The sequence below is a fragment of the Podarcis cretensis genome (genome assembly GCF_951804945.1).
Source record: "Podarcis cretensis genome assembly, chromosome: 11".
In the NCBI taxonomy this organism is placed as follows: Eukaryota; Metazoa; Chordata; class Lepidosauria; order Squamata; family Lacertidae; genus Podarcis; species Podarcis cretensis.
In genome coordinates, this window is record NC_137180.1 from 34,299,094 (window position 1) to 34,312,698 (window position 13,605).

The following is a 13,605-nucleotide window of genomic DNA, read 5'->3' on the forward strand; positions in this document are numbered from 1 at the left end:
AAAGAGAAATCTGGGTGTCATCTGCATATTGGCGACAGCTCATTCCCAATTTCCCGATGACAGCTCCCAGAAGCTTCAAACAGATACTAAATGGGGGGGGGCATGGAACTCTGTGGGACAGCAGAGGAGTTCAGCGGCACTGAACAAGAGCCCTTCATAACTACTTTCTGGGAATGGCCTCAAAGGTGCTAGTGGAACTATCATAACTTGGTACCTCTAACCACCACTTCTCAGAGCCGTTCCAGAAGGATACTGTCGTCAACAGTACTGAAGTCACCAACAGGTTAAAGAGAACAAGCAGGGTCACACTCCGCCATCTCTCTCCTAGGAAATATAATCAATCAGGGCAACCAACACAATTTCAGTATTGTGACTGGGTCAGAGTTTGAACTGAAATGGGTCTAGTTAATCAGTTTCCTCCAAGCATGTCTGAAGCTGGACAACCATCTCCCTCTTAACTAAATTGCCCCCAAATGGGATATTTGCTACTCAGTGATATTTTTGAATATTTTTGGATCCAGGGAGGTCCTTTTAAGTAGTGCAATAATCAAAACTGATTTACAGATAGAACAGTCAGCGTTTTGGGTGCCTCTGTAGGACTTGCTCTAATCGTGGTGTCCAAATCTATCCCTTTGGTGCCTTGCAAAATTGTAACAAATAATGGTTGACTCTGATCCCAGTCAGGCAGTGTTTTCAAGGAAACAATCTGCACAACTCACTCTGCTGATATGTGATGTGACGTATGTGTGTGTGTGGCATGTGTGTGTATTTGTGTCCCACCTAATGGTGCTCAAGGCGGAATTTTTGCCCATGGTAAAGCAGCTCCAACACCACTGCTGCTATATATAAAGGACACCTAAGATCGGTTGGAAAGATCTGTTAAGAGATATGCTACACTATTTAGGTCAGAAGGGGGCTGCTAAAAAGATATAAGGAGGCCCTAGTTTATTGTAGAAATCCTCCAAAAGTCATTATTTTCTATTGTGAAAAACTCCCAAGAAGAGTGCTAAAATGTATAATTATACTTGCAGGAACAATTAAAACTCTGTACTGCAAGGGGAGCTGTTGGCACACAATACAAAGATTGTGCATTAGATCATCCATCAGCTTCTGTAATATCCACTTCCAGCTATAAGGAGTCATGTTTCAACACCTCCGATTCCCTGATGCTGACAAGCTAAACAACTTGTTTTGTCTCTGGGAGCTCTTCTCTGGTGATTAACTGCTTATAGTGAATACTAATTATGTGAAAATACAGTACTGTAAAAAAAAAAAAAGGTGGGGGGAGAACTGCCCTACTTCCTTTACCTGCAGCATCACCATTCCCAAACTCCCCACTTGCTTCTAAGGGGTATATGCTATTGTTCCATCTAATACAAATATGATGACATTTTATCACACTACAAATAAATTAATGTGCCTACTGTATATTTTGAAAACACTAAGTGACTTGGGCAGCAAGATTTTCTTTATCCTGCCATTTGCAGACAAGTTAAACAACAGTGTATTGCTACTTCGTTAAATGTTTGCAATAACCACAAGCACGTATATAATTGCAGTGTGGTATGTGTGAATTAGGGAACTATTACTAGGAATGGAGCCTGATATATGTCCCCAATTCCCTACATCCTAACTTGAAAATATACCCTGAATTGTCATTTGCGTGAAAATGAACCTCAGATTAAAATCCCTTTTACCAGAGGAGTCAGAGAATTTGTTCTTCCATTTTACATCCAAAGAGCTGGTTAAAATGCTAACATGGCAAAATTAAAAGCCATTAAACAATATAAGGCAGCGAGTGATTAAATCTACCAAACACATTCAAAGCAGCTTAAGCTACTTTTTAATTAAAAAGAAAAAGATATCACTAGCAACATTCAGATGTGTTCATCTAGATAAAGCTAACAGATCATTCCAAACACAAAAGCTACTGATACTGCTATGCAGGAGACTAAGTTTAGAAAATGACCTCAGGATTCCAACTCCCTGACCTCAGGTACAGACTCCTTGGGCAGAGCAGAGTAGCATATAGACACTGCTACAAATATGATCACTCTATGCCTGCTAATTAAGTAAGCATTACTAACAGTGGCCTTGGAGGAGGCAGTGTTCCACCTTCCTGACAAAGTAAGGGAAGCAGCAGTGGAACATTGGTTGCAACAAAGATTGAAAAGAAAATACCAAAAGCAATGTATGCCAATGAAAATACATAAAGCTAACTTTTGGCACAAAGAGATTTAAAATTATTATTGTAATTGTTGAAACATGATAAAGTAAGGGGTGTTCTCTATTTAATCATTCTCAGCCAGAATACATTATTAATTTAAAATGAAAATTCTGGATAAGTACATATTCAAGGGCATCTTTTCAGAAGTTGGCCCCATTTCTGAGTCTGACACAGTAGATTTTTCTTTTCTTTTTTGTAAAGAAATTGCCAGCAGGTTTAGTTAACCATAGGCTTGCTGCCAGGACTCTTAAGATCAAACTTATTCAGGCTGAGATGATATCATCTGCCCCAGGATACTGATATTTACAGAATCTGAAATATATACAACAGCAACCACCATACGCTAACATTTTTTAATTCTTTTATTTTCCTGTTAATCCAATACAATTTCTATGTCTCATAAATACTCCATGTGCACATTTTTCTTTTTAATAATTGTTTCATGAAAAGGACATCTTACCTAAAAAACATGCCCTGAAATAAAGTACAGGAGCTTGATAGCTGCAGGAGTACAAAACATGATATTCATAGCGAATCACCTCAGATGCTGCAGAGTTTCCAGCCACTTGAGAGTCATCTAGACATTCCTGAAACAAACATTAGCAGTGGACATAACCAGAGAGAATGGGAATGAAATACAAATGAATAAATACCTTAAATAATCATAAATGCTATCACCATGCTGTCACCTGCCTTATCATAAGATTATAATTTTAGCAATCACTTCACATTCTTCAGGCTGCCTTCCTTTTTTGTTTTATTTTTAAAACTTTCACATGTATCTTTATCTCTCTACTTGTTGACTTATTAATTAAAATAGGATACTTTTTAATGAGAGAAAGGTTTCTTAATGATATCATAGGCAAGTTCCTAGGGAAAACTTCTAAAACTTACTCCGCCCTTCAGAACTCAACTATGGAAAGGGCATGTATGAATTGAGCAGGTCACTTCCAAATTAATAATTTGCATTTGTTAAACACATTCAGGCATCCAAAGTGCTTCATGTGCATTATCTAATTGTACCCCTTACAACAAACTTGTAGGAGAAATTCATTATTATTATCTCCCAGAATGCAGACAGGACTGAATGGCTTGCCTAAGACTGACTAGTGAGCTCATACCAGAGCCGAGATTTAAACATGGGACTTGCTGATTCAAAGTTCAGTCTCTTAGCCATGATGCTACACCAATTCCCTCTTATGTCTGTTTTACCTATAATGTTCTTTCCAACCCAAGAAAGGATAATCAATATACTTTACTGTAGGCACTTGCAGATGGCAGGGAGGGTTCCAGCACTAACCTCCCCAGTTGCCTATGCTTCTGCTGCATACTGGGATGGAGAGGAAGAGCAGTGCAAATGCACCAGCTGAGGGAACTGTTATATAAACCTAGCCTGGGTCAATTCACACAGGCAAACCCACACAGAAATCAACACATGTTGAAGCAATTGTACGATTTTTATGACACTTCCAGCATGCACCATGTTTTGCTGTTAAACCTGGTTTAAGCAACTTTGCGGTGGCATGGTGAATTAGGCTGGGTAGATGGACAAGTTATTATCAAACAGCTTTACCACTGTCTATATTCTGCATGGATACATTCCACCCATTTTGTCAACATACCAATTTAGTTCTGTGAAATGTTACCGTTACTGCTGACGATCTTCCAGTCAATTTGAAAAGTAAACTAACCTCAGATAATTTCCTATATAATTCAATTTATGTGGAACAAATGTCAATGTCAAGATTGAAAGAGACAGTAGGCTTGATGCTTTTTTTATTTTAAAAAAATTATTATTAAAGAACATATACTTCGATGTCATACAAAAATAAAGAAAAGCAACACAACTGAAAGAAAATGAAATTTAACATCCCCCATCCCAAAAATAAATAAACGTGGGTTGTTTAATTCACAATCTGGGGGGAGTATTGGTGTGTTGGGGTAATAACTTTTTTAAAAAATGCTTTATTTATAAATAACACAATATTGTGCTCAAGGTATGATATTTTCACTTAAAGCCGAAAAGATACTAAAAATTCCAAATATTAGCATATTTCACAGAAAACGTTTGAGCACTGCTATCATCGTCCATATATAAAATAAACAGCTTGGTGCAATTTTTGAAGAGAAGAAAAATCCACACAATCCCTCCAATTCTGTTCTTGCTACTCTATTGCACAACTGATTTTTTATTTATTTTTTGGTAGTTTATAAACCTTTGCAACCATGTTATTGAAAACAGAGCTCTTAAACTGACTAAAAGGAGACCATTACTGAAGTAGGAGTAAATAATGATATGGTGAAAATATCTAAGCTACAAGGGAGGTGGAGCCTAATGCAGAGGTATTTATTAAACCCTCCCAAAAGATCACAATTAACAAATTAATTTACTGGCAAGTACTGGTGTTCAAAGGCTTTTAAATGAGGACATTAACTTCTCTTTTTTCTTTTTAAAAAACATGCTTCATGGAGTGAACTAAAAGGAAATACTGGAACATATTTGTCAAGATAACACAACTGATGCATTCACAGTGTAAAGGCAGCACGCCTGCCAGAAAAACGTGCATATGTGCGCACAAGCTGAGTAATGGCATGCTTCCAAACTCATGCCTTATACAGCCATAGAATTTGTAGGTGCACTTGGTGACAACCAGCTGTGAGTTCAAAATTCGCTATACTGATTTTTCTGGGTGAAGTACTGAATGGCTGAATGGCTGAACAAACAGCTTCCCTAAGAACACAGTTGGCGGTATCATATGCCTCTCAGGTTGTTAATGAACTTTAATTCTTCCTCCTACATTAGGAAAATGCCAGAACAAATCATGTTAAAGATGGTAGACTTGTGTTAAACTTGACTAAACACTTAACATTATGTTCCAACTTAGTAGTAGTCAACAGCCTGACCTTATTCAGAAAATAAAACCAGTATGTGATTTAAAATAGTCAAGATAATTATTGGAAAAACAGAACAGCAGTATTTTCTAGAAAGATGCTGAAGCAATTTTTAAAAAGATGAAAACCTGTTCAATAGACAACTATAACACGACATGCCTTTTTATAGAGAAAACATACATGGTTTTTACTAGATATTCAGAGTTCTCATTTTTGCCTGCCTTGTTTCTAGAAATATGATTACTTGCTATATCTGTGATCTATAAACATACAAGGACTTCTGAATCCTTCTTAAGGCCAGCTCTAATCCTTTTTTATTTGGTAAACAGTAGTAACAGGATGCATGACATAAAGGCTTGAGTACTCATGTGTAATATTTTTCTCTGTACTTCCAATAGGGCGGATGAAAAGAATTTACCAAGGGGAAGTCAACTTTGGTCTCTGTAAATGTTGATAGCATCATTTTCTGAAGCTGAGCCATGTTCTAACTGAAGTTCATTTTAAGTCACCTTAATACACCCTTTACAGTATTTGACGCTCCCTGTGAATGAAAAGACCACAAAATCTGAGAGATTATTCTGTTTAGTATTATGTGCAAAGGAAAATAAATTGTGCTTTTAAAACAAACTATCCTAGCTTTAGCTATAATGATTAGCAATCACATTAAGTAGCAAAGAAACAATTATTTTTTTTAATCATCACTAAGAAATGTATAATACACCATAGGATACATTTCTTTGGACATGATTTTGCCTCATGTCCTAAACGCAAAGTATAAAGAGGCCCTATTTGGTAATTAAAATAGCCCTTCCTTTTCCTTCCATGCTGGCACATCACAGCTGTGCCAGGTGCACATAAAAGTGACCAACTGGTTATGGTAAACCAAGTCCCTCCGGCACCATGCCTTCAGGTATATATACCGACTAGTTTCTGCTTCTTAGTCTCTCCTGCTGTGCAGACTACTTGGAGCAGGAGTGATAGTCCACAATTACAAAACATTCCTATGAGGAACCCCCTCTGTCCTCTTCACCAATGCTGACACAGCGGAATATTTTAATTTTGAAAGACAATGCAATCTGTTTTTATTGTTAATAGTGCATCGTTGAATTCAACTCATGGTGTTTAATTCAGCTAAGTCAGCCTTAGGGCAGATCCAATGAAATCAATAGGCTTGACTAACTTAAGTCCACTGAGGTGACAAAGTTGGATTCAGTAAGTAAGTTGAGCATTCCAAACAGCATGGGAAGGACTCCTCAGCAGAAGAAGCTCTCCACTTCAGACTTTTGCCCTTCATGCTTTGAGGGGGGCTATAGGAAGGGCAAATCTTAGGAGATTTATTCCTGTTCTCACTTTTTTAGATACTGATTTTACACACAAGCAGAATGCCCAAATAGAGCCATAGACAACATGCACCACAAGGAGACAAGCAATTTTATCCTCAGCATGCAGTTTATTCTGAAATGATTTTAACTGATATTTAGTCTTAGGATTTACTGCTGCGGATTTAAAAAAAAGTCATTTTATTATATATGTGCATTGGTTTATTATGGTGTTATAGTTTTAGTGCTGCTCCCATCATTCTTTTAGATGCACTAGTGTGTTTTAGAATATGGGTGACATCCACCACCATGTGAATCAACTTCCATTTGCACAATGGAACTTCTCCTTCCCCATCTTCTGGAGCCGTTTCTGGAGACTTGTGATGAGTTACTGGGAATGAAAGGAAAGGAAAGGAAAACTCTGTTGTGCAAGTGAAGTGCGTTAATAATAATAATAATAATAATAATAATAATAATTTGTATTTATACCCCGCCCTTCCCAGCCAAGGCTGGGCTCAGAGCGGCTTACAAGCAATAATAAAAACAAGTTGAATGATTACAACTTAAAAACAAAATTAAAATACAACATTAAAATATTTAAACATTAAAATATTAAAATGTAGCCTCATCGTAGGAGGAGAAGGAAAGGAAAAAAGAAAGAGAGGGAGGGAGGGAGGGAATCAAATTGGCTCCAAGACAAAGGCCAGGCGGAACAACTCCGTTTTACAGGCCCTGCGGAAAGAAATCAGATCCTGCAGGGCCCTGGTCTCATGAGGCAGAGAGTTCTACCAAGCCGGAGCCAGAGTTGAAAAGGCCCTGGCTCTGGTTGAAGCCAATCTAACTTCCTTAGGGCCCGGGACCACTAGGGTGTTGCTATTTATGGACCTTGAGGCTCTCCGTGGGGCATACAGGGAGAGGCGGTCTCGTAGGTACGAGGGTCCTAGGTCGTGAAGGGCTTTAAAGGTCAAAAGCAGCACCTTAAATCTGACCCTGTACTCCACCGGGAGCCAGTGCAGCTTGAAAAGCACTGGGTGAATATGCTCCCATGGCAGAGACCCCGTGAGGAGCCTCGCTGCAGCATTCTGCACTCGCTGGAGTTTCTGGAACAGCTTCAAGGGCAGCCCCGCGTAGAGCGAATTACAGTAGTCAAGCCTGGAGATGACCATCGCATGGATCACTGTGGCCAGGTCAGGGCGGGAAAGGTAAGGGACCAACTGCTTGATTCTAGGCAACTAAGTAAGCATAACTGGAGGTCACCTTAATTTTTGATAATTTTATGGTTTGTTTTTAAATGGTATTTAATATTGTGTGCTGCTTTTGAAAGGGTACCCCTGAAAGGCAGTCTAAAATATTGAAACTGAAATAGTACAAATTAATGGATGTGTCATAACAAACAATTAACTACTCTAATAAATGCAACTGAAACAATCCAGTACAAAAAAAATAGTTCTATTACTGCTCAATTCATTTTGCATTATGCTAGTTGCATTAATATAACTTGGCCTGTTTTTTACTGGTTTTATGAAGGCAGAACTAAAGTCTGTTATCAAAAGAATGGTGAGTAGAAAGTTATCATATTCAACTGTTTCAAAACAGGATTTAACTTAATTTAATTCAACAGGAACTAATATTTTCTAGAAAAACAGCACACAATCACTTGATTTCCCCCACTTATTTTCTTCTCCATGATAATTTCACTTGCGTGGCTGCCACACTGCATAGGAAAACTGAATCTGGGACTGACTGTTTCCTAAACAAATTGGGAAGTTGTCATCAGGAAGCATCTGTTATTTTATTACACTCACGTAAATGCATTTTTGTGCTATCATAATGGAGTACTGAGCAGATGCTTTAAAGCACCATACCTAGTGCAATAAATGCTTAATAATAAAAAGACAAGAAGTAGTCATCTAATTAATGATACAAGTTGCTTTACAAATGCATTCTCACAAGCAAAATTTGTCAATCTTCGGGTGGGTAGTTTTTTTAAAAAAAGTCTTATGCCTGCTTCCAAAATGTTATCAGTTCTGTTCCCTTTAACACTATATTAGAATTGTTTGGGAAGGATTTGAGAGAGAAAAGTTAATACAACATATACATTTCTCTTTTTGCAAACAAAGGATTTTTGTCTTCTCAAAAAGCTCTTCCAACAAGATCCTTCACACAAAGTTCAATTGTTAGCAGAAGTCGTTAATTTGACTTTGGCATTGACTGGTCCAGGTCAAGGCAGAACACAAAGTGAGCAAAGGCTATTCTTGAGGAAGAGGTAGGCTGACAGAAGTTGTGGTCAAACAGTTTCATTATTATTTTTTAAATAATATTTATTAAAGTTTTAAATGTTACAAAAAAAAGACATAATTCCAAGTTAAACAAAAACATAACAACACATCACAGTAAAAAAAGAAAAGAATAGAAAATAAATAAATAAATAATAAAATAATAATAAAAAACAGAAAAATAGAAACAATTAAAAAAAACACAACGAACCTTCCCATAACTTATCTTTCATTAACTTGTTTCCTTGACCTCCTCGCACCCCCTTTTTTTTTTATTCTAGTTCAGTTAGCTATTTCAGCAAATCCTTTCCATCTTTCCCAATTTTTATCCTATAATTTGTCTTAATATAATGTAACTTTACCTTTCCTCCTTTCATCCATTAACAATCTATTTTTACTTAATCCTTTATAATATTTCCGCTAAAGCCACATAACTTCATTCCAGCCTCCTTCTAACATTTCTTAATTTTACAATGTTTCTGTAAATAAACTTTAAATTTCTTCCAATCTTCTTCCACCAACTCTTCTCCCTGGTCTCGGATTCTGCCAGTCATTTCCGCCAGTTCCATGAAGTCCATCACCTTCACCTGCCATTCTTCCCGGGCGGGTAGATCTTGTGTCTTCCAGTACTTTGCAATAAGTATTCTTGCTGCTGTTGTAGCATACATAAAGAAAGTTCTATCCTTCTTTGACACCAATTGGCCGGCCATGCCCAGAAGAAAGGCCTCTGGTTTCTTCAGAAAAGTATATTTAAATACCTTTTTCATTTCATTGTAGATCATTTCCCAGAAAGTCTTAATCCTTGGGCATGTCCACCAAAGGTGAAAGAATGTGCCTTCAGTCTCTTTACATTTCCAACATTTATTATCGGGCAAATGGTAAAATTTTGCAAGCTTGACTGGTGTCATGTACCACCTGTAAATCATTTTCATTATATTCTCTCTTAAGGCATTACATGCCGTAAATTTCATACCTGTGGTCCATAACTGTTCCCAGGCATTTACTGGTCTAGGTCAAGGCAGAACACAAAGTGAGCAAAGGCTATTCTTGAGGAAGAGGTAGGCTGACAGAAGTTGTGGTTAAACAAGGAAGGCAACTGTTACAAAAAAGATGCTGCAACTCTTCTTCCCCATCCTCAAATGTCACACAAAGCTTGGTCCAGATCCTTTCTGAAGCAAGATTCTCCAGCACTGCAGATCCAGCTTGCAGGCATTTTAACAGTATGAAAAAGTGATAGTGGAATAGGGTGATATGACATGGATGTATTTGCAAGACTGCAGTCCTTCCTACACCTCTTCAACAAACTCCCTTGCTCTCCTACTGCTAACTGTAACTCCCTTCAAAATTCATATTGCAGAGTCAAGTCTTGATCCCATCAACAGGAAGCCAGAAGAGGCACAAAGTTTCTAGCATGATTAGCTGAAAAGCTATTGGGTCTGAAAGATTTAAAAAAAAGTAAATGCAAACCATTTAGTGCTAATAGGGAACACTAAAGTAGCACTAGTCTGTTATGTTTCAGGAACATAACTATTGGATCCCTAAACTCCAAATTCCTTAATGTGGAGTATGGTGCAATCCCCATGCAATAAATAATTGTCTAGGAAAGTCTCAAGAAGAAGATGCATCCAGTAAACAGGCTGTATGCTTTTATTTTAAGTTTCCTACTCTGGAGAGCACAAATCAGTAATTTTGTGTTACCAACAATGACTTCCCACAAGGCTTTGCATATTTTAGACTTCTGTGTGAAATATTGCCCTTTTTACACCCCAAATTATACAATTACAAAGGTGCGCTTCACCTTGGGCAAATGGAGTACCAGATCAAACGAACATGGAAGACTACATCAGTACAAAGTTAAACAAATAAAGAACTGAAATTAGTTTAATGTAAGGGTGCTGCTGGGGCTTGTCTGCTTGGTTTGATTTTATCTCTACCATAAGTTTCCACCTCCCAGGTGTTCTTTATTAATCCTGAATTCACCCTTGTTGCTTGAAGTCCCCACGAGTCTAATATATTCAAGCTTACTTTGGCTTTTTGGCATAACTTACTGAGTTGTGTCTAATCCTCCCCTATGGAATCCAGCAGTTAAACATATGTGGTCAATTACATATAATTTTCTAGGATCAGACCACCTCACAATACCACCTATCCCCAACACTTAAGGCTGTCAAAAGACATGGAGAATGGCATTGGGAGAACAGGAATTCTTGGCACGTGAACAGAGTTTCCTTCAGACTGAATAACCACTAGACCACATAGGCCAGGAAGGCAATGACGATTACAGTTCAGTTTCAGCTCCAAAACATGAAATCATGAGACTGGAAGGAACCCAAAGCCCCAAATCATACTTTAAGGCAGGATCTTCTACCAGATATTAATCCACATCCAGACCACATACCACATTACAGTATGCCACAAACACAGAAAGAGAATGAAAAACCCTGCAGGCAAGGAATAATTTGGTAAAACAAATCCAAATGGCTCAAGCAAATAAAGCAAACATGCTATAAGGAAAGACAACGCCTTACCCCAAATTGATATGAGAGAAAATTCTCTCTCAACACCAAATAACGCTTAAAATTATTTGAGAAGTGGAAACAGAGCTCCATAATAAGGAGAGAAAAAAACCTTCCTGTAACAAAAGAAATATGGAACGTTGAAAGCCTGACATTTCCAAAATCCTCAAGCTTCCTGTAAAAGCTTCTATTTTTCTTTTGCCAAAGAAATAAGACTGCATCTTAAATTTCTATGTACTCCTATGACAATAAGTGGAAAGAAGCAAGGAAGCTTTATACTAATTACAAACATGAGCATCTGCATGAATTTACCATAATCGTTCTTCTACAATTTAACAGCTTTATGGGAAAGCCTAACCAAATTCTGGATAATATTATGGTAAGCACTAATCCCACCCCCTCCACATTAAAAAATAAAATAAAATGTTTCATTGACAACTTATAGATGATCCAGGGAAAGGAATGCTTTGCCTTAAATAAGTTCTAAACATAAATGTTTTGCAAAAAACAATTGGCTGTGGTTATTTTTTGTGGCAAATGTAATTTCAGCAAAATATTTCTTTCAAAATAGCTTGCAACTTTACCTAGCATAAAATCAGGGTGGGGACACAGAGGGAACTATGTTCTCTCCAGCAAGTTCCAGGGCAAGTCTGGCATATTCTTTGAGGCTCAGTTGGTTGCTACGCAGAAGACAAAAGCTTTAGTGTTTTAAGGGAGCTATACAGAATCTTCATTGTAGGAAAATGAATTTCACTTAATGTTACATTTGTACTACAAATCTATGGTGCAACAGCATTTGAAATACTGCGTACCATTCTGTTCGCCTTACCTCGAAAAGGATACTGTCGAGTTGGAAAAGGTTCAGAAAAGGACAACCGATATGATCAAGGGGGTGGAGTGTTTCCCCTATGAAGAAAGGCTGCAGTGTTTGGGATTTTTTAGCTTACAGAAAAGGCAAGTAAGAGGTGACCTTCCTCTCTCCTAACACTAGAACTCATGGACATCCAATAAAGCTGAATGTTGGCAGATTCAGGACAGATTTTAAAAAAGTACTTCTTCACACAGCTCATAGTTAAATTATGGAACTTGTTTCCACAGGTGATGGCCACCAACTTGGATGTCTTTAGAAGAGAATTGGACAAATTCATGGAAGATAAGGGCTCCTAGTTATAATGGCTATGATCTTCCTACATGGTCGGAGGCAGTAACACTTCTGAATACCAGTTGCTGGAAGCCATAGGAGGGGCAAGTGCTCTTAAACTTGGGTTCTGCTTCCTGGAACCTGGTTGGCCAGTGTGAGAACAGGATGCTGTGCAAGATGGGTCATTGGCCTGACCCAGTAGACTCTTCTTATGTTCTTACTGTCTCTGGTCCTACTGCAATAACATCTTCAGGATAAGCCTGTTTGCCCGCATTCACACAAAAAGTGTATGGCTATACCATGGTTTCGTGCAATGTGCACAAGCTACAGTAAGTCTTAGGCTCATATTTTTTCTCTTCCTAAGAGGTGCCTGAGAAGAGTTCAGATGCTTTTGATTCAGGTTTCAGTTAACCAGTTTGCAGTGTTGTCCTGGGTTTGTGGTTAACTATACCCACGGCTAGTTTCAACAAATGAATGTCAAAAATCATGCCTTACATGACCTTTGAACTACATACCTTCTGATTCACAGCATGTAATCTTAGTCACACCATATTATACGCAGCCTCATGGGAGCATGCCAATGATTGTGAAATAATGGGAAACCACGATCTGCTTCCTAAAGGGATGATTCAGTTCTAAATCTGGGACTTCGTGGTGCAGCCTTATAATAAATAACTTGGTTCAGATGAAAGGTGCTTGGTCCAATAAACCACAATTTACTAGACCAAGAATGAACCTTGCACATATGCACTCCCTCCTCCTTTGTGTAATGAAAAAACTCCCAATACATATTAAACAACCACTTCCTGTTACATCTTAACCATGACACAGTAGTTTAATATCTGGCTATAAACCAACATATCAAACCACAATTCAGATTAATGGGGAACTGTGGTTTAACAGGACACTGTGGTTTAATAATGGGAGTTTTCCATTATGGCATAGAAGAGAAGCAGACAAGGGAATGTGTGGGCACAATATTTGTTCTTGTTTGGCATGAACTGGAGCTAAGTCCCTCTGCAATCATCGTAGGGATAAATGGCTATTGACACATTGAGCCCCCGAATGTTCTCTTCAGGTCTGCAAGCCCTTCTATTAAAAAATAATTGTCTATTAATGTTTATTTGTTTTTAATTTTTTGGGATAGCTCACTAGGTAGAACATGATACTATTAATATCAGGATTGTGGGCTCGAGCCCCACATTGGGCACAAGACCCCTGCACTACAGGGGGT

The 13,605-nt window shown here is 38.0% G+C and overlaps 1 protein-coding gene across 6 annotated transcripts in view; it reads right to left on the bottom strand.

Moving 5' to 3' along the window:
- ATG10 (autophagy related 10) overlaps nt 1-13,605 on the bottom strand; it is a 99,984-nt gene that overhangs the window by 28,211 nt on the left and 58,168 nt on the right. For all 6 annotated transcript variants that reach the window (XM_079995792.1, XM_079995788.1, XM_079995787.1 and 3 more), the window contains exon 4: nt 2,688-2,814. In XM_079995792.1, the coding sequence (XP_079851918.1) occupies nt 2,688-2,814 (127 nt within the window). The remainder of the gene's footprint in view (nt 1-2,687; nt 2,815-13,605) is intronic.